The 24,092-nt window shown below is 37.8% G+C and overlaps 1 protein-coding gene across 1 annotated transcript in view; it reads left to right on the plus strand.

The window, feature by feature from the left end:
• LOC126174143 (CCR4-NOT transcription complex subunit 3) overlaps positions 1–24,092 on the plus strand; it is a 98,476-nt gene that overhangs the window by 11,281 nt on the left and 63,103 nt on the right. Inside the window, exon 9 of the mRNA XM_049921013.1 lies at positions 2,340–2,908. Within this exon, the coding sequence (XP_049776970.1) occupies positions 2,340–2,908 (569 nt within the window). The remainder of the gene's footprint in view (positions 1–2,339; positions 2,909–24,092) is intronic.

A 24,092-nucleotide genomic window follows, 5' to 3' on the forward strand; every position in this document is an offset into this window, starting at 1 on the left:
AGCTATTTAAACAGTTGATTAATTAACTTTTTTGGGAGTCTGCAACTGAGTTAGGCATCTGTGAGACCGAATTAGTGACTGTAGAATACTACGGAGCTAGCTAACTGAAATCAATAGTAAAACATAAGATCTTAAGTTTACTTAATGCCAGTACATGATAACTATTTACTCTAGAGTAAAGTTTTAGATGCATTTCAATTGACATTGGATTTCAACATCTGTTATGTAGCAGAAAAGCTATCATAAAATCAACGGCATAAAATCATCCTGGATTCAGGCTCTGACAGATTTCAAACAAAAATTTGAGGGGCAGTAGTGGCAATTAAAGGTGATAATTCTGGAAAATATTGCTCTGTAGGCTTGTAAATAAACACACAGAAAACAGCTGAAAGCTCTCAAAAATTGTGTGGTGCAATTAAATTTTACAGTTGAGCAGGTGAGAAACATCTTTATTCACTTATCCACATTTTTAGATCTGTGTTTTTCTGTTGTAGTTCAGTCGTACTTATTAATTGAGGCCTGCAGCTGTAAAAGCTTTACAAATAGGAAAAAATACCATTGACGGACAACAAGCAAGAATCATCTTCAGGGGATAACTTATACTAGTTCATGTTACCCCAGAATATTACACCGAAACTACGAGCGTGTACTGAAAAGTAATGCCTCTTAATTTTTTATGTGAAAATTCTTAGAGCTTTTTAAGCAAAACAAATTTTATTAACATTCTACGTCTTTATTCTTCATGTCTGTATATTTATTTCTCAACATTGTCAACTTGCAACAAACACATTTTTCCCAGTGAGAAACTGGTATGTTGACACTAGCACAAAGAATGTTTCGTTGATGGAGCCATAATTTCAGCTCTGCTTGCACTGCTTCAAATATATCAAGGTGAATCTTCCAAAGGTGTTCTTTAAGTTCTGGAAACCTTAGCTCTGTTTTATACTTTGAGGTTAGCATGTTGTTTCCTTCATTACGAGCACGGACAATTCAGTGTTGAACATTACTGACGCTGATACAATTATCACTGTACACAACTTTCATTCGTCTATGGATTTCAGTTGGAGACACGTTTTCTGAGATTAGAACCTCTATTGCAGCACACTTTTCTCATGCGCTGACATAATTAGTTACGTGAAAGATGACCAAGTAATAGGTGTGACAAGTAATACCTCAACTGCTGTTGAGGACAGAGTTAAAAAGCGTTGGAAGTGTTAATTTCAGTGCACCTTCATGCCAATTGTATACCCAGCATGATATCACAGTTTTTGTTGTCTTCCTTGTTGACATTAAACACTAGTACAATTAGAGGAAAAGGGTTAGAGGAATACCATCTTAAGTACATTTGGTTCAGAATTTAAAAAAGTTACTGACAGCGTGTTGTTTACAGCTACCTTTGCAACAGCCAATCAGTGAGTGAGCTTCGGTGCCTTCTATTCTTTCGCTGTTATCATTCTCTCTCCTACATCGGGTACCTGTTGCCTAGCCAGTTGCACAGTGTGCTTGCAACTGGTAACATAACAGTTGTGATTCATTTGCATTGTTTCTCTATGCAGATATTTATTTCATTGGAGAGAATCTCCTAAACTAGTTCCAAAAATGCACAGAACAGTGCTGCTTATTACCATCCTGCTAAGCAAATCCAGTGCAGCACATTAACTGACAGTGTTTGAATGTATCCACAACAGAAGCACCCAGCTGTTGTTGCCACAACCAGATTGTGCTCCCCCCCTCCCGTGCTTGACTGGCAATCACTTTGTAGCATTTCCTAATAATGCGCACTACGGAAATGCTGCTGGTAGACCTTTACCACGTTGTATGCCATTCACATACTTCAAAGTGTGTGATGTTCTGACTGTACAATATGACTTTCATTGGGCGAGGCATGTAGAAACTAATTCTAAAGAGCATTGTTAGTAGTAATCTAGTCACCATGTTTGCCAAGTTTCTTCACAGATTTACATCAGTAAGTAGAATGAACATGGGTCACTATTTCTGCAAAAGTTGTCAGGTTTTTAGTTGATGATATGTCAAGTTCATGATATTTGCATAATATGACACACCTGTACCATGAATTGCCAGTGCAAAATGATAGCACATAAAGAAAGGAAAAGGTATACTGCTTTATTTCAGAGAAGTTTCATTTATTATTTAAAGCTACAAAATAAAATGTTGTTTTACAGGAGAAACTACTGGATATGTGCATATGGCATCCTGAATTATAGTTAGTTTTTTTGTTACATTGACCCATTATTATCCTTATATGGACACATTCTGAATTTGGCCTCATTTGCCTCTTTGGTATCTTCTGACAAATTCTATTTTTTCTCCACTTGTAGCGCATAATTCCGAAAATGGCAGTGTCAGCCAGTCTTCACTGGGCAGCTCTCCTCCAACACATCACCACCACCATCACCACCACCATCATCACAACCACACAGCAGGCGCGGCAAGCAGCAGTGGAGCTGTTGGGAGTCAGGCATCCCAGTCTGTGCCGCCGCCTTCACTGCAGCAACAGCAGCAACCGTCCTCATCCTCGACAACTGTCACGAGTGGCAAGCAGTCACAGCAGCAACTGCCACAGCAACAGCAGCAGCAACCGCAGCAGCAGCAACAACAGCCACCACAACAACAGCAACAACCACAGTCACAACAGCAGCAGCAACAGCAACAACAGCAGCAAGCTGTACAGCAGCAGCAGCAGCAACAGCAAAGCCTTGTTAACTCTCTGGACCAGCACCAGCACAATGTCAGCAGTTGTAGCAGTAACGTCAATAACAATAACTCATCATCCCCGCCATCATCGGTGAGCAGCGCTCCATCTCCGCTGCCAGCTCCAGGAACCTCGACTCCCTCCCCAGCACCATCGCACCAGGTGCCGACGCTCAATGGACCCATTTCTGCAAAGGTACGTTCAATGGATAAGCTATCTCTTGTTACTGTTTGGCAACTTTTCTTAATGCTCAGGTCTGTGGAATACAGGTAATCACTTCACTCTTCACTGGCACATGAAAAATTTTAAGTATATTAGTATATTCCAGATTTTCCGCAGGGTACTGTCACTGTTGTGTATATAGTGGTGACTTGAAAAGATAAATTAGAGACACTGTTAAGTCCATATTTATAGAAGAGGGTTGCGGGGCCTTGGCTATTTAATATAAAATGTCAAATGAAAACACATTCAGCCATCTAAATTGCCAGTGTTATTTCATGTGTGCAACAAGTTTCAGCATTACATTACACCATCTTCGGGCCCCCTGACTGATGTGTAGGAAGAATCCTACCTTCAGTCACTGGTATCCGTAAATTTCTTTGTAGCACAACAATCCCTGTGATTGAAGAGATTGCTGTGCTTAGAAGAAATTTGTGGATACCAGTTACTGAATGCTGGCCCCTATTTCGACTGGACAAGAGGTGGGATTCCTCCTACGTGTCGGTCACAGAATCTGAAGATGGCATAATGTAATGCTGAAACTTGTTTTACAAATAAAATAAAACTGGGAATTTAGACATTTTATAAATTGGAGAATCCTTTAAAAGACATCAGTCATTTCTCACATACAACCAATGGATCAACTTTGAAATGAATCGTTGAATTACAGTGGTCAGTAGACTTCATTTAAACCTTCAATCTTGTTTTCTGTGGCAATTGTTTTTTCTAGTCTTCTTTAGATCCCGAAACAAAACTTACATCTGCCATCATCTCTCACATACTTTCTTATTCTGCAGATCCTCTGTTACTATAGGTTACTTGAAATTACATGTTAATTGATGTCGGCAAGTACAGTGTTGCGACTGTCACGTGTCTTATGGCTGTAGACAACAAGATCAAAATGTAAGGAAATACTATTTAAATTAAAAGAAACATATGTTCTACACATACATACATTCATAAACATTGCCCTGAAATGGACACACACTACTCAACTCCGAATCACTTGGACTTGAAAAAGTAGCTGAGCTGCTGGAAGCAATTGTAGTTCTATTATTCTGTCTCCAAGGAAACATTTGTAATTCTGTACTTTGTCAGCTGTTTCCTTTGTGTGCATTACAGAAGGCCTCCATTCCATTTCAGTAACATTATTTTTTCAGCTTTGCTGATATAAAGGATCAATCAATCAGACAGTGAGGTGCCTGCCATAGTTCTCAGTTCCACAATGTGGCATCATCCTGGTCAAACAAAAGGCAGCCACCGGTGATAGACTGCTCTTTTCTGTGGCGGGTAGTTGGCGTATTGCTTTTATGAACTTATAGCCAATAATTCTATATCATAGTTATTCCTATGCAGAGATTAGGCTTAAACATAGTAAGAATACAATACCATTCTGGAGGATCTTTTAATAAAATTCTTGGATGTGTAATTATTTATCCCTTCTATCTTTTAACTAGATGCTTAATGATGCACTACTGAGTTAGTCAAGATTTTTGTCCAGTGAGCTTGCGTAATGTTTTGGATTGTTCATGAGACATATGAAAGTAACTGGAGAAATGTCTCACAAGAATACAGGTCCTTGCAAAACTGCTGGAAATTGCCATAGTTTCCTCATTTATTATAAATATAATATAAACACTTTGTTTCCGTGAAGATAGTGCAAATGAAAGCAACAGTTCACCATCTGTTGCTCATGTTTCTTGCACAGCAGCTGACTCAGTCACGACAAGCACCATTTGGTAACTGGAACACTGCACCCTACCCACACTGTCTTTGACCCTGTAGGCCATAATGGGCAAAATCACATTCTGCTTGCATGAAAAGCTCACACACTATTTTACTGAGCTTTAAACTTTTTGTTTCACTTGCAACATATCCTTTCATTTGTGCCAAAGAGTACCGTTTTATTAAAGATTAATTAATAAGGAGACAGTTAGGCCTATATGACATATTGTATGCATTTATAAGTGGCATCACCAGAACTCTGCTTAAGGAATTATGACTTTGAAGTGACAAAGAGTTTAGTTAGTACCTCTACTCTTTTCAGTATGTTGTCAGCAGTTAGTCGGTGTTATAACTGAACAGCATATCCTCAGAAGAGATGAAACGTCATTAGGAATTGTGTAAATGTACATACACTTCACTGGTGTGTGCTTCTGATGCAAAGTGCTTGGGTTTCTGTCCAGATGACAATGTTGAGATACCACATTATTTTTTCTGGTTAGTGAGCATTACAAATCAAAATATCTTCTTGTAAAGATGATGAATACGTCATTTGTCAAAATGTCTTCTGGTGAAGATGATATGTTTGACATTCATCAAAACATCATAGTATCTTAACACTGCCACCTGACTGGGAAGTTGAGGGCTTTTCATCAGTGTCAAGAAATTCCTAAACTTGGTAACAAAGAATTTATAAACTGATCTAAAAATTGTCAAGATTGACAGCTGGGAATAGTCACGAGACGTATCAAGATGCAAAAGAATAATTCTACCACCTGTGCTACTGAGGAGTAGCATACTCTGTCATCAGTCCAACGTTTCTTCACATGTTGTCGTACTTTTACAAATGTATTGTTAATTCAGACTGTATCCTTAAAATTAATGTTTCATGCTTCATTTAAGACTTTGCCTTCAGTGAAGTTGAAAGAACAACTCACTGTATTGACATTGTCCGGCCTTAAATACTTTGGTACTCTAAATAGGGACTAGTGAGAAACAGCCACAACAATTCTGTACTGACTTCAGAAAGTTCAGAATTTTACAATGTCATGTGGGCTTACCTGAAGTGAGTGCTCTCTTTGATGATTATTGAGCATAGTCTCTTGTGAGGAGGAATGCATATAAGCTTCTGAATAAATTTCTCTTATTAAGTAGCTCATCTAATAGCCAGGATATTATTATTATTATTATTATTATTATTATTATTTCCACCCTCCTACTTACCTCAGCTTTTTACACACTTCAATTCTTAACACTGATTGCATGGCTAACTTGAGGGGTCCCACGTGTTCTCTTTCTCTCTCAAAGTATTTGCACTCATTGCAGAATTGGTGCAACAGTTCCTGAAGGCCAATTCCTTGTCCAGCTTTCTTCCTTGTTATGTCTTGATGCAAAATCCTCACTCTTCCTCTTCTACAATTTGGGTTACATCAGATGTAATAGACACGCTACAAACAACATTAAAAATAAGGTACTGTATGAAAAGCAAACCAAATGATTAGAAGACAGTACCGGTGTGTACACCACACTAGAAAGCTGTGAAAGTAAACTGATGCTTTGCTGTGAGGCATTAGCAGTGGTGAACCGTTCATGATGGTGACGAGATTATTGACTGGAGAAAATCAGTTCCATGATGTGAATCATTACAGGCCAACTAATTTTAATCTTGGAAAAAAATTGGTAATAATAATGATGAGCTAAAATGTGAGAGAGAACTGATATGCTGTATAATTCTGCCGTGAGAGTTGATTTTTCAAATTTTTAATTGTTGTATAGAAGTAGTCATCAATTGATTATATAGAGAAGTCTGTCAAAATACCAAGTTCATATGAACTGATAGAGCACAGTTCTTAGTAGATCGCAGCTGAAATTTTGAGTGAGGCTGTGATGCATTTCATTGTGCTGCCATCCCCACCTATAAGTACTTTTCACAGTGGTGTAACTGACAATAATCAGAAAAATGTGCATCTTTTAATTCAGTGAATCATCACATTCCTGCAGAATAAAAATAGTCCATGAGAGGTAGTATAAAAGTCGACCTGTACTTATCTTTTAATGGCTTCAGTGGTCCTGGGGCTAAAATACATTTATCGAAACTTTGGAATATGGGATCTGTGTTTTACTTTGTAACTAATTGAATGCTAAGTATTTGCTATTGCTGATTTATTTCACCGTTTTCTAGATTGCAAACATATTTTTGTCACAATTTTTATCACATAGTAATTTTTGCATTTCTTCATGTCTGTAACAGTCACAACCGACAATGCACGTATGCCATAACTTCACAAGACAGATACGATATGTGAGTTAATCAAGCAGTGCGATAACCACAACCACCTTTCTACACAGACTGCTTCACGTGGCATCGACAAATGACCAAAAATCATAATACACCACAAATAATTTTCAAAGAATCGATATTGATCTATACTGTGACAATTTTGTACATTAAAAAAAGTAGAGATTCATGCATCATTCTAAAATATAATTTGCATTACATAATAATTTTTCACCAATTTCGTTGAAGTTAAATGTAAAATATCTGGATGACTAGTTTTTTTTCTGAGTATATTGTTTATTTAAAAAAAATAGCAAATGTTTTGTAAGAATCCATTAGTGTACAAAAAAAAGGCTCTCTGGCAAACACTGACAACTGCTCTGCTCAATTATCGACGAAAAGTGATATCGGGTGATTCATTAAGAGTGAGACTAGCATCAGTAGAATCAATTTGGAAAAGAGAGAAGTACCCTTGGGTTGTTAAACATCCCAAAAAAGTTATTTCTTCATTCAAGCAATTCCTCAGTTGACTTCACTAGGGTTTACAGATTTGTTCCAGGTACAACCATAAAAAATTGCAACCGCTGACTACCAAAACAGAAACTTACTTTGGATAGAAATAACACTTCACTAATTAAAGCTTCAGACAGCACAGTAAATACCAACAAACAGAAAACTACAGAAGCATTCAAAGATTTATTTAAATGTTTTGTGTAGTAGAACATAGAAAAGGGGTCATAATAAAATTAATGCCATGTGATGTATATTAAACTATTTGAGATGTGAAGAAAGAAAAGGTCTCAGGATATGGCACTGTTTCTGTAGAAATGATTAAAGCCAGAAGTAAATTGATGTAAAACGAAGTTAGAAAAACTGTTACAGAATATCTGCAGAGAAAGATAATTTACTTTAACTGTAGCAATGCTGTAATTATTATACTTAACAAGAGAGGGTACAGATGATGCAAGAAAACATAGGGCTATCAGCCTCTGATCTGTAATTTTCTAAATGTTCTCTAAAATTAGCCCAACTGCATAGAGAAGAATGTTAGATTTTAATGAATGTAAGGCGTGAGCTGGATTTAGAAACAGATGATGGATAATTTGCAAGTCGTGAACAAAATAATAGAATGGAACAGTGAAAAGCCCAGGACGGAATGACAACAATATTATGGTAATAATACAGTGCTACCCACAATATTCATGAAATGTTGACTCGCAGATTGGCACAATGAAAAGCCTGCTGCACATTTAAGCTTTCAGCCAAAAGGCTTTCTTCCAAACTAGAAAACATACCCACATTCACGCAAGCACAACTCTCTCTCTCTCTCTCTCTCTCTCTCTCTCTCTCTCTCACTCACTCTCTCTCTCTCACACACACACACACACACACATACACGCACGCACACGACCACTATGGCCAGAGGTCTCGCATGTCTATGTATGTTTACTATTTCAGAAGGAGGCCTTCTGTCCAAAAGTTTAAATATATAGCTATCTTTTCATTGTGCTTGCCTACTATTGAAATTGTAGCAAGGACCATAGAGTATGAAGTGCCATTTTTCCTGGGATTTATAGATTTTGAAAAAGCTTTTGACTTAATTTCAACTAAATATGTGACAACAATCCGTGAAAAACAAGCTATCCATTCTTCATTGAAAAAGGAGAGCAAGTTACTGTTAATGGCACTACACTTTGTTGATGTTGTGTTGTGTTTCTCTAGTACCGATAAGCTTAACAACTAATGAAAGAATGTGGCAGAACCAATTTGATGGTAGGTGTTTATATCAATTATCTTTAGATGAAAATAATGTCTAATCAATGCATTGAAAAGAAAACTGTGCAAGTAAACAGTGATGTTACATAACAAGTTCATGAGTTTTGTTGTATATATGGCAGTTGGAGATAATGACTGGATGGAACAGCAAAATAAATAAATAGAGTGTAAAAAATTACCTAAGGTGCTTTCAATAAACTAAACAGAGTTTTTTAAACCAAGCTTCATGCAGGTCTGAAATAGAAAGTTTACAGTCATTTGACTTGAAGCAGTAATATGTGGCCTTTAATAGACAACCTGAGAGGTTTCTCAGTGGGCAGTGAAAAGATGGATGTTAATAATTGGTAATAATGACAAGTAAATAAACAAATGGAAGAGACTGCAGTGGAGGACATATCTGTGTTGTTGTTGTTGTTGTTGTTGTGGTCTTCAGTCCTGAGACTGTTTTGATGCAGCTCTCCATGCTACTCTATCCTGTGCGAACTTCATCATCTCCCAGTACTTACTGCAACCTACATCCTTCTGAATCTGCTTAGTGTATTCATCTCTTGGTCTCCCTCTACGATTTTTACCCTCTACGCTGCCCTCCAATGCTAAATTTGTGATCCCTTGATGCCTCAGAACATGTCCTACCAACCGGTCCCTTCTTCTTGTCAAGTTGTGCCACAAACACCTCTTCTCCCTAATTCTATTCAATACCTCCTCATTAGTTATGTGATCTACCCATCTAATCTTCAGCACTCTTCTGTAGCACCTCATTTCGAAAGCTTCTATTCTCTTCTTGTCCAAACTATTTATCGTCCGTGTTTCACTTCCATACATGGCTACACTCCATACAAATACTTTCAGAAACGACTTCCTGACACTTAAATCTTTACTCGATGTTAACAAATTTATCTTCTTCAGAAACGCTTTCCTTGGCATTACCAGTCTACATTTTATATCCTCTCTACTTCGACCATCATCAGTTATTTTACTTCCCAAATAGCAAAACTCCTTTACTACTTTAAGTGTCTCATTTCCTAATCTAATACTCTCAGCATCACCAGACTTAATTCGACTACATTCCATTACCCTCGTTTTGCTTTTGTTGACGTTCATCTTATATCCTACTTCAAAGACACTGTCAATTCCGTTCAACTGCTCTTCCAAGTCCTTTGCTGTCAGTAACATAATTACAATGTCATCGGTGAACCTCAAAGTTTTTATTTCTTCTCCATAGATTTTAATACCTACTCCAAATTTTTCTTTTGTTTCCTTTACTGCTTGCTCAATATGCAGATTGAATAGCATCAGGGAGAGGCTACAACCCTGTCTCCCTCCCTTCTCAATCACTGCTTCCCTTTCATGGCCCTTGACTCTTATAACTGCCATCTGGTTTCTGTACAAATTGTAAATAGCCTTTCGCTCCCTGTATTTTACCCCTGCCACCTTAGAATTTGAAAGAGAGTATTCCAGTCAACATTGTCAAAAGCTTTCTCTAAGTCTACAAATGCTAGAAATGTAGGTTTGCCTTTCTTTAATCTTTCTTCTAAGATAAGTTGTAAGGTCAATATTGCCTCAAGTGTTCCAATATTTCTACAGAATCCAAACTGATCTTCCCTGGGGTCGGCTTCTACCAGTTTTTCCATTTGTCTGTAAAGAATTCGCATTAGTATTTTGCAGCTGTGACTTATTAAACTGATAGTTCGGTAATTTTCACATCTGTCAACACCTGCTTTCTTTTGGATTTGAATCTGTAATGTATATTAAATGGAGATTGCTGGCCTATGAAGACATACCATTAAATTTATATATTAAATGGAGATTGCTGGCCTATGAAGACATACCGTTAAATTTAATGTCAAGTATTATAACCAATAACATTAAATGGCAAAAATTCTCAATGGAGAAAGTATTCCATTAATGTTTTTTCCTTCATTCATAAAATTAATAGTGTGATATTTTCTAAAGGAGGTATTTGTGGTAACTTGAAGTGTCAGAGAATACAGGGTGTTTATAAATGAATAATGGGGTTTTAACATTTTATAATATTTATTATATTAAACTTACAGTTATTAATGATATGTCAAATGAAAGAGCAACTCAAACAGTTTTACCATGAACCATATAAATGTTCATTGTGAGCACCATTTGTCACAGGCACACATAAAGTCTATAGCCAAGTTCTTCCCAAATGTTGGTAAGTGTGTCTTCAGTGATTGTAGCAACAGCTGCTTCAATCCAGTTTCTTAATTCAGGGAGGTCTGCTGGTAGCGGAGGCACATACAAACAATCCTTGATGAAACCCCAAAGGAAAAAAATCACATGGCATTAGGTCAGGTGAACGTGGAGGCCATGCAAAACAAGCTCTGTCATTGGGCCCCTTGCGGCCTATCCAGCGCTTGGATACAGTGAAGTCCAGTGGATTGCGGTGGAAACATCGTGCGCTGCACATGCGCACTGGTGCCAAACACAACTGTTTGAGTTGCTCTTTCATTTGACATATCATTTATAACTGTAAGTTTAATGTAATAAATATTATAAATCGTTAAAACCCTGATATTCATTTATAAACACCCTGTAATTTTCTGATAGCTTCTTCCCGTAATATTTGAATATTTCTGTGAGAATCCTGTCCATGTCATAGTAAAAGTATTTTTCCATCAATTCATTTTCCACAGATACTAAAGAATGTAGAGCATTCCTGTGGCTAGGTCAGAATGGCAGAGTTCAAATCTAGCAAGTGTATATCTCAAAGCTGCTGACTTTTATAATTCCCTGCTCCAAAAAAGAGAGAGATTGTTTTCCCCTTCAGTCACCAGAATGTTGTGCAACCTATGTTTCAGTTAGCAAGTTGGTAAGAAAATTATAGAACTACAATTTGAAAGTCCAAAATTCAGCCCCCACTCCCCCTCAGTTTCATCAAACTTGCTCATCATTTTATAAGCTAACGTACTTTTCTATAGCATGTAATTACAAGCAAAGGAACTTGGGTATAAATGCATCCTAACCAAAAAATGCACTACTCCACTGCAATAAAAAAGTATGGAGGTCAAAGTTCAATTGTCATTGACATGTTTTTAAAGGATGCATCCACAGGATGTTTGTACTGCCTAGAGTATCAGTAATTATATCATTTAACATCCCAATACTTGATGTAGAACATTTCAAAACTTCCACAGACACCCTACTACTTGGACATGATTTGTCAAAGTACTTTGTTTCATTCCTTTATAACAAATGCATGAAAAACCATTTGTGATCTGTAGATAATATCAAATTGATTGTGACAAAAAACTATGAACATTGTCTCTATGAAGACTGCTAACATTGTTATGAAGAGTGCAGCAACATTAGATTCAGTGCATAAACTTCAGTGGGGTCCTCTTTGATAACTACCAAGTATGTTTGATCTTGATTTCTATAAAATATTTTTTCTATGATATTACTTTTGGAGCAGACACACTACGTACAAACCTACATCCTCTTTCAACACGACTTCTATACGTTAAAAGGATAGATTGCTACTTACCATGTGGAGGCGATGTTGAGTCACTGACAGGTACAATTAAAAAACTGTTAAACGTGTGGGCTTCCAGCGAAAAGGCCTTCTTTTAAAGTAGACTAAACACATGTAGCAATGTATCCTTTTCATACTATTGCCTGTATTCCATCCTGTATTTTCCATTGTTCGACATCTATAAGTCATATATTATGTAGAGTTGGAGGTATTGACTGTTTGTAAACTATGAGGATCTTCATAGAAGGCAATCACCATAATGATTCATAACAAATCAGTGATATAAATGGGAATTAAGGCAGAACACACAGTTTTGAGAGACTTCTGGGGTATGTTGTAGATATCAGTCTAACAAGTCGTGTGACGCTATTTCAGGGCAAGTAATTTGATTTCATAATTGCAAATGAGACAACAGAGACATCTCTGCAAAACAGTCAGCGTCACAGTAAATGGTATGGGCACTTCGTGAGTATGAACACCCACACCACCAAGAGACTGTAAAATTAATTAATATTAGATATGAGGATTGTAAAGATTGTAAATTATTGATAAGACGGCACCTGTTAAAAAAGAATAATTGTTTTTTGAACAGATAAAACCTTGGAAAAGCTTCATTACTTTTACGTAAGGGGAAAAAGAAACTTAAATGACACTCCGCTGCAACATACAGCTACATCTGTGATGTAATTAGACAAACTCAGTGACAGCACTATGATAATTATGTCAACAGACTTGTTTCATTTAATGTTTATCATACAATGGTGGTACAGAAATAGAGGAAATGTTTAACGCACAAGTCAGGATTGTTGAAGTAGGGCAATGCTACCTGAGTGTTAGATTTTACACTCACAGTATAACTTGTGTTGCTTAAAGTGTCTACAGTTAGGCCTAGCTTAAACCGCCAAGACTGTGTAGTTTGTGCTGAAGAAAATAGTAAAACTCTAACTGATAAATATGAAAGGTACTACATCTGGAGGCAGAGTAGCTCTTGAAACTTAGAAAATGTTAATATTGCCATTTTTATTTGCTTTTTTTGTGAAAAAATAATTGTCATCTCATTCAATCCGTAAGACAAACAACACTAAGAATGCCACAACAAGTGTTGCTGTCTTTTTACTTAATGCTTGCAAAGGCATTCCAAGAAATACTAACACTCCTCCACAAATAAAAGTAACAATTACTGCATATAAACCCCTCCTCCAAAATACAGCATAGCCATTGACAGGTACGAAAGTTAAACAATATTTCTCCACCTCCTTGTTACCTTTCTTTTTCTGATAATGAAAAATATACATGCAATAAAAATTGAAAGTAAATCCAAAAACAGAATTCATTACCTACAATTATAAACATACATGATTCATGTATGACTTCTGCTACAGAGCAACACTGCAAGGTTACCACCACACCTGGATTTTTTTTTTTTTTTTTTTTTTTTTTTTTTTTTTTTTTTTTTTTTTTTTTTTAGTGGAATTGAAGCTAGAAAAAATGCAGCAGGAATTTTTGCAAGTGGCCCAGCTCCATAGAGCAGCCGTCTCTAATGACCTCATTGTCGATGGGACGTTAAACAGTAATCTCCTCCTCCTCCTCCTTCTTCCATAGAGCAGGAAGAACTGCTGAGCATTAGCAGTGATATAGCTTGGTACACATTCTGGAGAATCAACTTCTCAAGAACTGTGATGGTCAGCATTTTGTTGGGCAAAAATTCTGTTTTCACACTGTGTTTATTACCAGCATCATTGAAGTCAAAGACAGCAGCAAAAATGGTGAGTCCACCATATAACGTAGTAACAGAAGGAATATCATGATATTTATTCTTTATTATTGAATGTCAGTCCATTCGAAACATTGTTATCTATAGTGTAAGCCTGAGTCTCTCAGGATGTTGGCACTAGTCCACATTCATGAAGTTATTTTTAAAGTTTCAGACTCAACTTAGGAGACCTGTAATGTCTGCTAAAAATCCTAAATCAACTACCCATTCAGGGTAATGCAGAATTGGCCCCAAACGTCCTTTGTCATACAAAAACTGAGCCTTGGCAGGGTGTAGTCAAAAAACTTTGGAAATCACTTTCCCTTTGCTTAACCAGCATACCTGAGGGTGGTAGGGAATATCTGTATATTCCTCTTCAAATAATATCAAAAACTCTTTGAAGTGACGTTAAATGAGCCTGTGAGAATGAACGCAGGTCACGTTACACACCACTGCATTCACGGCATTTTGGAGACCAGTAACTTTTGCACAGAGTGTCTCTTGGAGTGCCAAACAGTGAACGGAAGGTAAATTTGGCATGTTAAGCTTTTTCCTTAGCGGACCAATAAAACCTTTTACCTTACCACTCCTTGCTGACACCCTTTGCGTGATTGTGCAAAACAACTTTTTCCAAGTGAGTCGTACTCCTTCAGCTACCATGTCAGCCGCTTCTAAAATATCTGCCCCTGTAGCAGTGTACTTCATCGAAAGCATATACAGGAACTCTACCGTTATATGTAAATCATCGTCCCCACGATACAAAAGAATGGCTAACTGATCCATGTCATTAATATCCTTGAATTTCTCAAATGCTACAGAGAACGCTAGGAAGATTTCAGTTTTGCATGCTAATTGTTCACACAAATTGCCATCAGTTTCGCTGATTCGCAGAGAGAGAGTCATACTGGGAAAAGTGGTCTTCCGCTATATGCGGGAGTTAATGTGTGGTTTGTTGTCCAGCAAAGTCTTCTTTATTAATGGCTCTTCCATAAATGGCTTCCCAGCTCTTGCTAAATATAGGGGAACTTCATAACTAGCTCTAAGAGTCATTTTGCAGCATCCTTTATCTTCTTCACCCTAAAATGGAAATGATTGTATGGCATTGTTGGCCGGGAGGCCCCATTCGGGGGAGTTCGGCCGCCGTATTGCAAGTCCTTTTTAGTTGATACCACTTCAGCAACTTGCAAGTCAATGATGATGATGGACTCACAACACCCAGTCCCCTGCCGGGACTCGAACCTGGGCCGCCTGCGTGGTAGGCGGTAACGCTAGTGCTATGCTACGGAGGCGGACTTCTTCACCCTAAATTAGTGAAGAAATAATAAAAATGAAAACGAAAATGAATATAAATTTGAGAGGAATGTAAATAAACTTCAGTTCGTTTCGCAGGTCTGTTAACCAAAGTAAACATGCTACAGTACCTGTAGAAATCTCATTCCTGGCTACAGAAGTCTCTTCTGCAAGAGTTTGCAACTTCTGTAATTCCTTGTGTCTGGTGTATTCTACAATAATGTGATGTAAAATCGCTAAGCGGTTCTAAGGCTTCCATTCAGTTCCTTGTTGGCCAGTCTGTTGTGCCAGTTGAAGATAGCAGTACGAAAGACAGAGTTTTAAATTTCACGTTCAAGAAAGCGTTCGCACAGGAGAATCGTGAGTCTCCAACCCAGCACAGAGTTCCAAACAAGTGGAAAAAATTCAGATGACTCCAGTATATAAGAAGGGAAAAAGAACAGACCCACAAAGTTACAGACCAGTATGCCTAACTTCAATTTGCTGCAGAATCCTGCAACGTATTCTCAGTTTGAATATAAATATAATGTTTATGAATCAGCCTTGTTTTAGAAAGCATTGCTCATGTGAAACTCAGCTTGCCCTTTTCTCACCTGATATACTGAGTACTATGGATGAATGGCAACAGGCAGGTTTCATATTTCTAGATTTCCGGAAAGCATTTGATATAGTGTCCCACTGCAGGCTGTTAACAAAGGTACAAGCATGTGGAAGAAGTTCACAGATATGCGAGTGGTTCGAAGACTTCTTAAATAATAGAATTCAGTATGTTGTCCTCGATGGCAAGTGTTCATTAGAGACAAGGGTATCATCAGGAATACTCCAGAGAAGTGTGATAGGCCCACTGTTGTTCTCTACATACATAAATTATTTGGTAGACAGGGTGGGCAGCAGTCTGTGGTTGTTTGCTGATATGCTGTGGCGTACGGTAGGGTGTTGAATTTGAGTGACTGTAGGAGGATACAAGATTACTCAGACGAAATTTCCAGTTGGTCTGGTGAATGGCAACTAGCCCTAAATGTGGAAAAACGCAGATGAGTAGGAAGAGCAAACCTGCAATGTTCAGAAACAGTATTACTAATGTGCAGCTTCACACAGTCAAGTCATTTAAATATCTTGGCGTAACATTGCACAGCAATACAAGGTGGAATGAGCATGTGAAAACTGTGGGAGGGAAGGCAGATGGTAGACTTCAGTTTATTGGGAGAATTTTAAGAAAGAGTGGTTCAGGAGACTGCTTATAGGACACTGGTGCAACCTGTTCTTCAATACTGCTCGAGTGTTTCGGATCCTTACCAGGTTGGATTGAAGGAAGACATCAAAGCAATTCAGAAGAGGCCTGCTAGATTTGGTACTGGTAGGTTTGAACAAAACTTAAGTGTTACAGAGATGCTTTGGGAACTGAAATGCAAATCCCTGGAAGGAAGGCAACATTCTTTTCAGGAAACACTATTACGAAAATTTAGTTCGTGCATAAGGACCACGAAGATAAGATACAGAGGTGTACGTAAAGTCGTTTTGCACTCACTCTGTTTACAAGTGGAACAGGAGGGGAAATGAAATTAGTGGTACAGTGTAACCTCTGCCATGCACTGTATTGTGGGTTGTGGAGTATCAGTGTAGATGGAGATGATTTCACTATACTTTTCTGAATGCAATTTGCTGTAGTGTTTTTCAGTAGTTGATTTTCTTACACATGTAATTACTGTACTGCAGATTAGACATTTGGCTTTATTGTCACAACTAACAAAAAAATAAGAACATTCCCACTCCAATTTAAATGGATGTTCAAAAATTTTTCTTTTTTCAGACTGGGTTGTTCCATTATTCCAGTAACTGTCTTGCAATTATCTATTACAGCATCTAATAAGCCATCTATCAATGCACTCAACACTGCACCATAGTGAACAGGAATTGTTCTTTTCTTTTCTGCTGGTAGCTGTGACAAATAGCAATTACTGTGTGGAAAACTATGTGTGAATGAAATTCAAATTTATTCAAAGCAAGTGATTTAGACAAAGGAATTTTAGTAGAATTATTAAATTTTCCTTAATTCAAATCTCTTTCAAACTTTCCTACTCGTACAACTCTTCTGTGTGTATTTGTGACCAATGAAGCATTTGCCCTATGTTTCCATACAAAAGCTTCACACTTCAAAAAAAAAAAGTTTTCAACCACAGATCATCAAGAGTTCGGTGTTCTGTTGAAGGTGTTTTGGCATTTTAGCAAGTAAATGGTGGATTTTGCAGCAGCTGATAAATATGATTGTTGAATTTATTGACATTGTTGTTACAATATGTTGCGTACTTCACAATTATGGGAGGATTGTTGACAGGTACAACCGACACTAACATGTCCGTAATAAATATGTTTTCATACTGAAACTAAAGGCAATACCAACAGGATCATTTTACTGACCACCCCCCCCCCCCCCCCCCCGCCCCCCCCCCCCCCCCCCCGACTCAGAAGATATAGTTGCTGAACAGTTCAAAGAAAACTTGAGTCTCATTTCAAATAAGTACCCCACTCATACAATTACAGTCGGTGGTGACTTTAATCAACCCTCGATATGCTGGAAAAAATATACGTTTAAAGCCGGCAGCAAGCATAAAATGCCTTCTGAGATTGTACTGAATGCTTTCTCAAAAAATTATTTTGAACAATTAGTTCATGAGTCGACTCAAAGCGTAAATGGTTGCGAAAGCATACTTGACCTTTTAGCAACAAATAATCCTGGCCAAATAGTGAGTATTGTAACGAATACATGGATTAGCGACCACAAGGCAGTTGCTGCTAGACTGAATACTGTAGCACCTACAACCATAAAAAAGAAATGCAAAGTATATCTATTTAAAAATGCTCTTAACGCCTTTTTAAGAGACAGTCTTCACTCCTTCCGATCTGATCATGTAAGTGTAGAAAAGTTGTGGAATATTTTCAAAGAGACAGTATTGACAGCAATTGAGAGATGTATATACCACATAAATTAAAAGTAATGGTACTGATCCCCTATGGCACACAAAACGGGTCAGATTGTTGTTGCAGAAGCAACAAAAAAAGCATGCCAAATTTAAAAGAGCACAAAATCCCGAAGATTGGTAAAGTTTTACATAAGTTCGAAATATGGCGTGTACTTCAATGCAAGATGCTTGTAATAATTTCCACAGTGAAATTCTGTCTCGAAATCTGGCAGAAAACCCAAAGAAATTTTGGTCATACATAAAGCACACCAGTGGCAAGACGCAATCAATACCTTCAATGCGAGATAACAATGGTGGAGTCACTGATCACAGTGCCACTAAAGCAGAGTTATTAAACACGGTTTTCCAAAACTCCTTCACCAAAGAAGATGAAGTAAATATTCCTGAATTCCAATCAAGAATAACTGCCAAGATGAGAAACATAGAAGTAGATATCCTCAGAGTAACGACGCAGCTTAAATCACTTAATAAAGGCAAGGCCTCCGGTCCAGACTGTATACTAGTCAGGTTCCTCTCAGAGTATGCTGATAAAATAGCTCCATATTTAGCAGCTACATACAACCACTCGCTCACAGAAAGATCCGTACATAAAGACTGGAAAATTGCTCAAGTCACACCAATACCCAAAAGGGGAAGTAGGAGTAATCCGCTGAATTACAGGCCTATATCACTAACGTCAATTTGCAGTAGTGTTTTGGAACATATACCATATTCAAACATTATGAAGTACCTTGAAGAAAACTATTTGTTGACACATAGTCAGCACGGATTCAGAAAATATCGTTCTTGTGAAACACAACTAGCTCTTTATACTCATGAAGTAATAATTGTTATCGACAGGGGATGTCAAATTGATTCCATATATTTAGATTTCCAGAAGGCTTTCGACACCATAGTAATAGACGGAAAGTCATCGAGTAAAACAGAAGTAATATCCGTCATTCCACAAGGAAGTGTTATAGACTCTCTATTGTTCCTGATCTATATTAACGACATAGGAGACAATCTGAGTAGCTGTCTTAGATTGTTTGCAAATGATGCTGTCATTTACCGTCTAGTAAAGTCATCAGTTGATCAAAACGACTTGCAAAATGATTTAGATAAGATATCTGTATGGTGTGAAAAGTGGCAGTTGACCCTGAATAAGAAAAAAGTGTGAAGTTATTCACAGAGTACTAAAAGAAATCAGCTACATTTCGTTTACACGATATGTCACACAAATCTGAAGGCTGTAAATTCAACTAAATACTTAGGGATTACAATTACAAATAACCTAAATTGGAATGATCACATAGATAATATTGTGGGTAGAGCAAACCAAAGACTGCAATTCGTTGGCAGAACACTTAGAAGGTGCAACAGGTCTACTAAATAGACTGCGTACACCATGCTTGTCCCCCTATTCTGGAGTATTGCTGTGCAGTGTGGGATCTGCATCAGGTGGGACTGATGGATGACATCAAAAAAGTACAAAGAAGGGCAGCTCGTTTTGTATTATTGTGAAATAGGGGAGATAGTGTCACAGACATGATACGTCAGTTGTAGTGGCAATCATTAAAACAAAGGCGTTTTTCGTTGCGACGGGATTTTCTCATGAAATTTCAATCACCAGTTTTCTCCTCCGATTGTGAAAACATTCTGCTGGCACCCACCTACATAGAGAGAAATGATCGTCACGTTAAAATAAGAGAAATCGTGGCTCGCACAGAAAAATTTAAGTGCTCGTTTTTCCCGCATGCCGTTCGAGAGGGGAGCGGTAGAGAGACAGCTTGAAAGTGGTTCATTGAACACTCTGCCAGGCACTTTGTTGTGAATAGCAGAGTAATCACGTAGATGTAGATGTAGAAATTTCAGCTTTTCAGTCTGCTCCTATTCTAGCTATGCATCAGTGCCGTGGTAAAACTGCTGCAAGGAATAAACTTAAATCGTAGTTCTAATTGCAGTATTAAGATAAACTTGCTTTTTAATATATGTGAGGTAAAATGTAAAACCTTTTATGGAGTCCATATCTGTCAACTTCCTTTCTTTTTCCCAGTTCCATTCTCCCCCAGTAAGTCTTACAGTACTTGCTAGCCAAGACTCGTTTTTGTACCCTTGTTTTTATAATTTGAGCACCTTATATTGTAAATAAACAGTTTTGTAGCCCCAGAATTAACATCTCTCTGCCTACATAATCTGTATTGTACACCAACACTGAAATGTGAATGGAAGCATGCAATGCACTGAAATTTACGTGAAAAACTGCTTGTGTGGTTGCTCAGGCAACTAGAATTCCTGCACAGAAATAAGCCAGGGCACAGTGTACTGTGTGCAACATTGAAGACACACCCCGCTTGTGCTGCAGCTGTGGCACAAATTTTGGCTCCACGTGGGCACTTTCACTTAGATGCCACAGACCTATTTCTGCCACTTTTTTTTAGCACAAATCCTGCTGAAAAAAATTATATTTTGATTGTATCCTAAAGTCTATTGGAAACTGTTGTGCTGCTTCTTGCTCACCACTTTCTCAGAAAAAAAAATTTGGGAAGATCAACATCAGTATTAAAAGGTGGAAATGGAGGAACTAGAAATGTTAGTGTCACTGAAAGGAATTCACAAGAGAGCCTGATATTTAAAGTTCCTTCAGTGCTGAGAGCCTGCACTGTCCACAATGGAGAAAATTGGTCAACAGTTTGGGTAATGGGAAGATATTTGTGATTCATTCCAATCCCCTTCAATATGTATCATCAATATTCTGTTCCTCCCATCACCCTCACAATATATGATGAAACTGAAACTGCTGTGCTTTGCCATTGTTATGAAAATGTGAAAAGCAAAGCTCTCAGGAACTTGCTAACCAACACTCACACACTTTCCTTTTCCTTTACACTTTTTAATTTTTGTGTTGCGTTGGATTGCAACAGTGCTCAACATTATGAGGTAGATGAATTTAAAGCAAAATATAAATTATTTTGTCTTAATATGTGCCATGTGACCAGGGCCAGTTTGAGAATGTTTTTTCACCCACGTGACTTATCATCTGGTGCTCTCTCTACACTTTTCGCTGAAATGTTGCATTTGAGCACCCCTCTCATCTTGGCGCCCCAAGGGCTCACTACTAGTTGTGATATGTCCTGTATAGAGATCTTACTGTTGTGGCACCTGTGACATCCCTCTAGCTTATTGATACAAGTGGCAGCTTGCATCAGTGGGCCTTTAAATGACTGCATGTGAGACACATTGCAGAAATGTAAATACTTTAGGACTAAAGGAGGCCAATCATAAAAAATCAGATGCATTCAGTAATTGATGGACACACACAGAAAAGACACAGGAGGCAGAGAGTGAGGTTTGGGGTGGGTGGCCAGCAGCTCAGAGCGAGGCAGTTGGTTCTCCGGCTAGGAATGCAGGAGGCAAGTATGGCAGGTACACAGATTGTACACGTGATCACAGGTGTTAGAGCAGTGCATGCTGACGGTAATGTGTGGCCGTGAATTGGGAGGAGGTGACAGGATGCAACAGAGAGGAAATTATTGGGTGGATGATGTGGGGGGCAGATTGAGACCAGGACGGTTACGGGAGCAGAAGATGTGTTGCAATGATAATTCCCATCTCCGTACTTTAGAGAAGTTGTTGGTGGAGGGAAGAATCGAGATGGCATGGGTTATAAAGCAGCCATTGAAATTGATCATGTTATGCTCAGTTTAATGTTGTGCCACCAGATGGTCAACTTTTTTCTTGGAAACAGTCTGGCAGTGGTCATTCATCCTGATGGACAGCTAGTTGGTAGTCATATTAATATAAAAGGCTGTGCAGTGTTTGCAGCAGAGTTGGTATCTGACAAGATGGATAGCGTGGCCTCTGATGGGATAGGGTAACTTATGAGAGTATTGCATGTTTGTGGTGACATGTACCAGTCGGCCAATCTAGGGTTTAAAGTACTGAAGTAGGACAGTGGACTCTTATTTATTAAAGAGGATGTCTATTGATGTAGATGCTCATGATTTCTTTAAGTAATTCAGTTGATTTTCAAACGGAGGAAGTAGAAAAATGTTAAGGACAAGACAAAAATACAGCAACATGTCACTTAAAAGTGAAATAAAAAGGAAGTGCAAAAAGAAATAGTTGTCAGAAGGATTCATTCTGCATATAGAAAAGTCGGAAGTCTTTGGTGAAATTAATAGCAAATGCCTCAACATTAAGAGTGCAAGAGGAATTCCACTGTTAAGTGCAGAGGAGAGAGTAGGTAGGTGGAAAGAGTGTATTGACAGCCTCTACAAAGGGGAGAAACTGTCTGATGAAGCGATAAAAGAAGAAAGAGGAGTCGATGTGGAAGACATAGGGGATCCAGTATTAGAGTCTGAGTTTAAAAGAGTTCTGGAAGACTTGAGATCAAAAAAAGCAGGAAGTATAAATAACATTTCTTTGGGGAACTGGCAACCAAACGATATAAGTTGGGTTGTAGAAGTTATGGTTCTGGAGACTTACCATAAGACTTGAGAAAAAATATCATTCACAATCCCAAAAGGGGGCAGGACAGATAAGTGCAAAAACTATCATACAACCAACTTCACATCTGGTACCTCCAAGCTGCTAGCAAGAATAGTGTACAGAAGATTGGGAAAAAAAGTTGAGGATCTGTTACATGCTGATTACTTTGGCTTTGGGAAAGAGAGGAATAATTCTGATGTTGTGCTTCATAATGGAAGCAAGTCTTGAGAAAAATCTCAAATTCATAGAAGTTGTCAACATAGGAAAAGTGTCTGCAAATGTAAAATGATGCAAGATGTTAAAAATGCTTAGGAAAATAGGTGCAATCTATTTTTTAACATTTGGTAATATACAATGTGTACAAGAACGAGCAGGGAACATTAAAAATGGAAGGGAAAGAACAATAAGGGTGTAAGACATGATTGACACCATTTGCTCCTCCTGTTCAATCTACCTATATGTCAAATAAGCTACGATGGAAATAAAAGAAAGATTAGTGGTGAAAGGCTATCAGTGGCAAGATTTGCTGATGACATTACTATCCTCATTGAAAGCAGGGAAAAGTTGCAGGACCTGTTCAGAGGAAGAAACAGTATAGTGAGCATACAACATGGATTGAAAGTAAACAAAAAAAAGATGAAACTAATGAGGAATAACAGAATTGAAATCAGCCATAAACTTTGCCTAAATATTGGGAACCACAAAGTAGACGTAGTCAGCCTTGGAAGCAAAATAACACATGAGGAACAGAGCAAAGAAGGCATAAAAAACAGGCCAAAAGATGTCTCCTAGTATCAGATGTCAGCCTTAATTTAAGGAAGAAATTTCTGAGAATGAAATTTGGAGCACAGCATTGTACGGAAGTAAATCGTCAATTGTGGGTAAACCAGAAAAGAAGGAATTCAAAGTGTTGGGGATATGGTGCTTTAGAAGGATGTTGTAAATTAGGTAGACTGATAAGAAGGGATATGATAATTTTATTGAAACAATAATGTGATAAATGGTAGCTTGGACATTTTCTAACAAAATTACATAGAAAATAGGGTTTTTCTCTGTTAATGGGTAAAAATGTCATAAATTTTGAAGTAACAGCAAATTTTTCACATTAAGAAATGAGATCAGAGATGTTTTATGTCCACTCACTGCCAACCTTAATGATTAAACAGTATTGTGCACAGTAGCAGTGTGGTAGTCTTGGTTAATTGTGTTTCCCATTGCTGCTAATGGATATCTTTGTAAGAAAGGTACCATTATTGAACTTATAAATATATTATGTCATCTAAATTTTCATTGGACAAAACGTTTCAGCATTTGTCATGGGGGGAGCATTTGTCATGGGGGGGGGGGGGGGGGGGTAAAAGTAGAACAAACTGTATCCATCACAATTT

Source organism: Schistocerca cancellata, chromosome 1 (genome assembly GCF_023864275.1).
Source record: "Schistocerca cancellata isolate TAMUIC-IGC-003103 chromosome 1, iqSchCanc2.1, whole genome shotgun sequence".
NCBI lineage: Eukaryota > Metazoa > Arthropoda > Insecta > Orthoptera > Acrididae > Schistocerca > Schistocerca cancellata.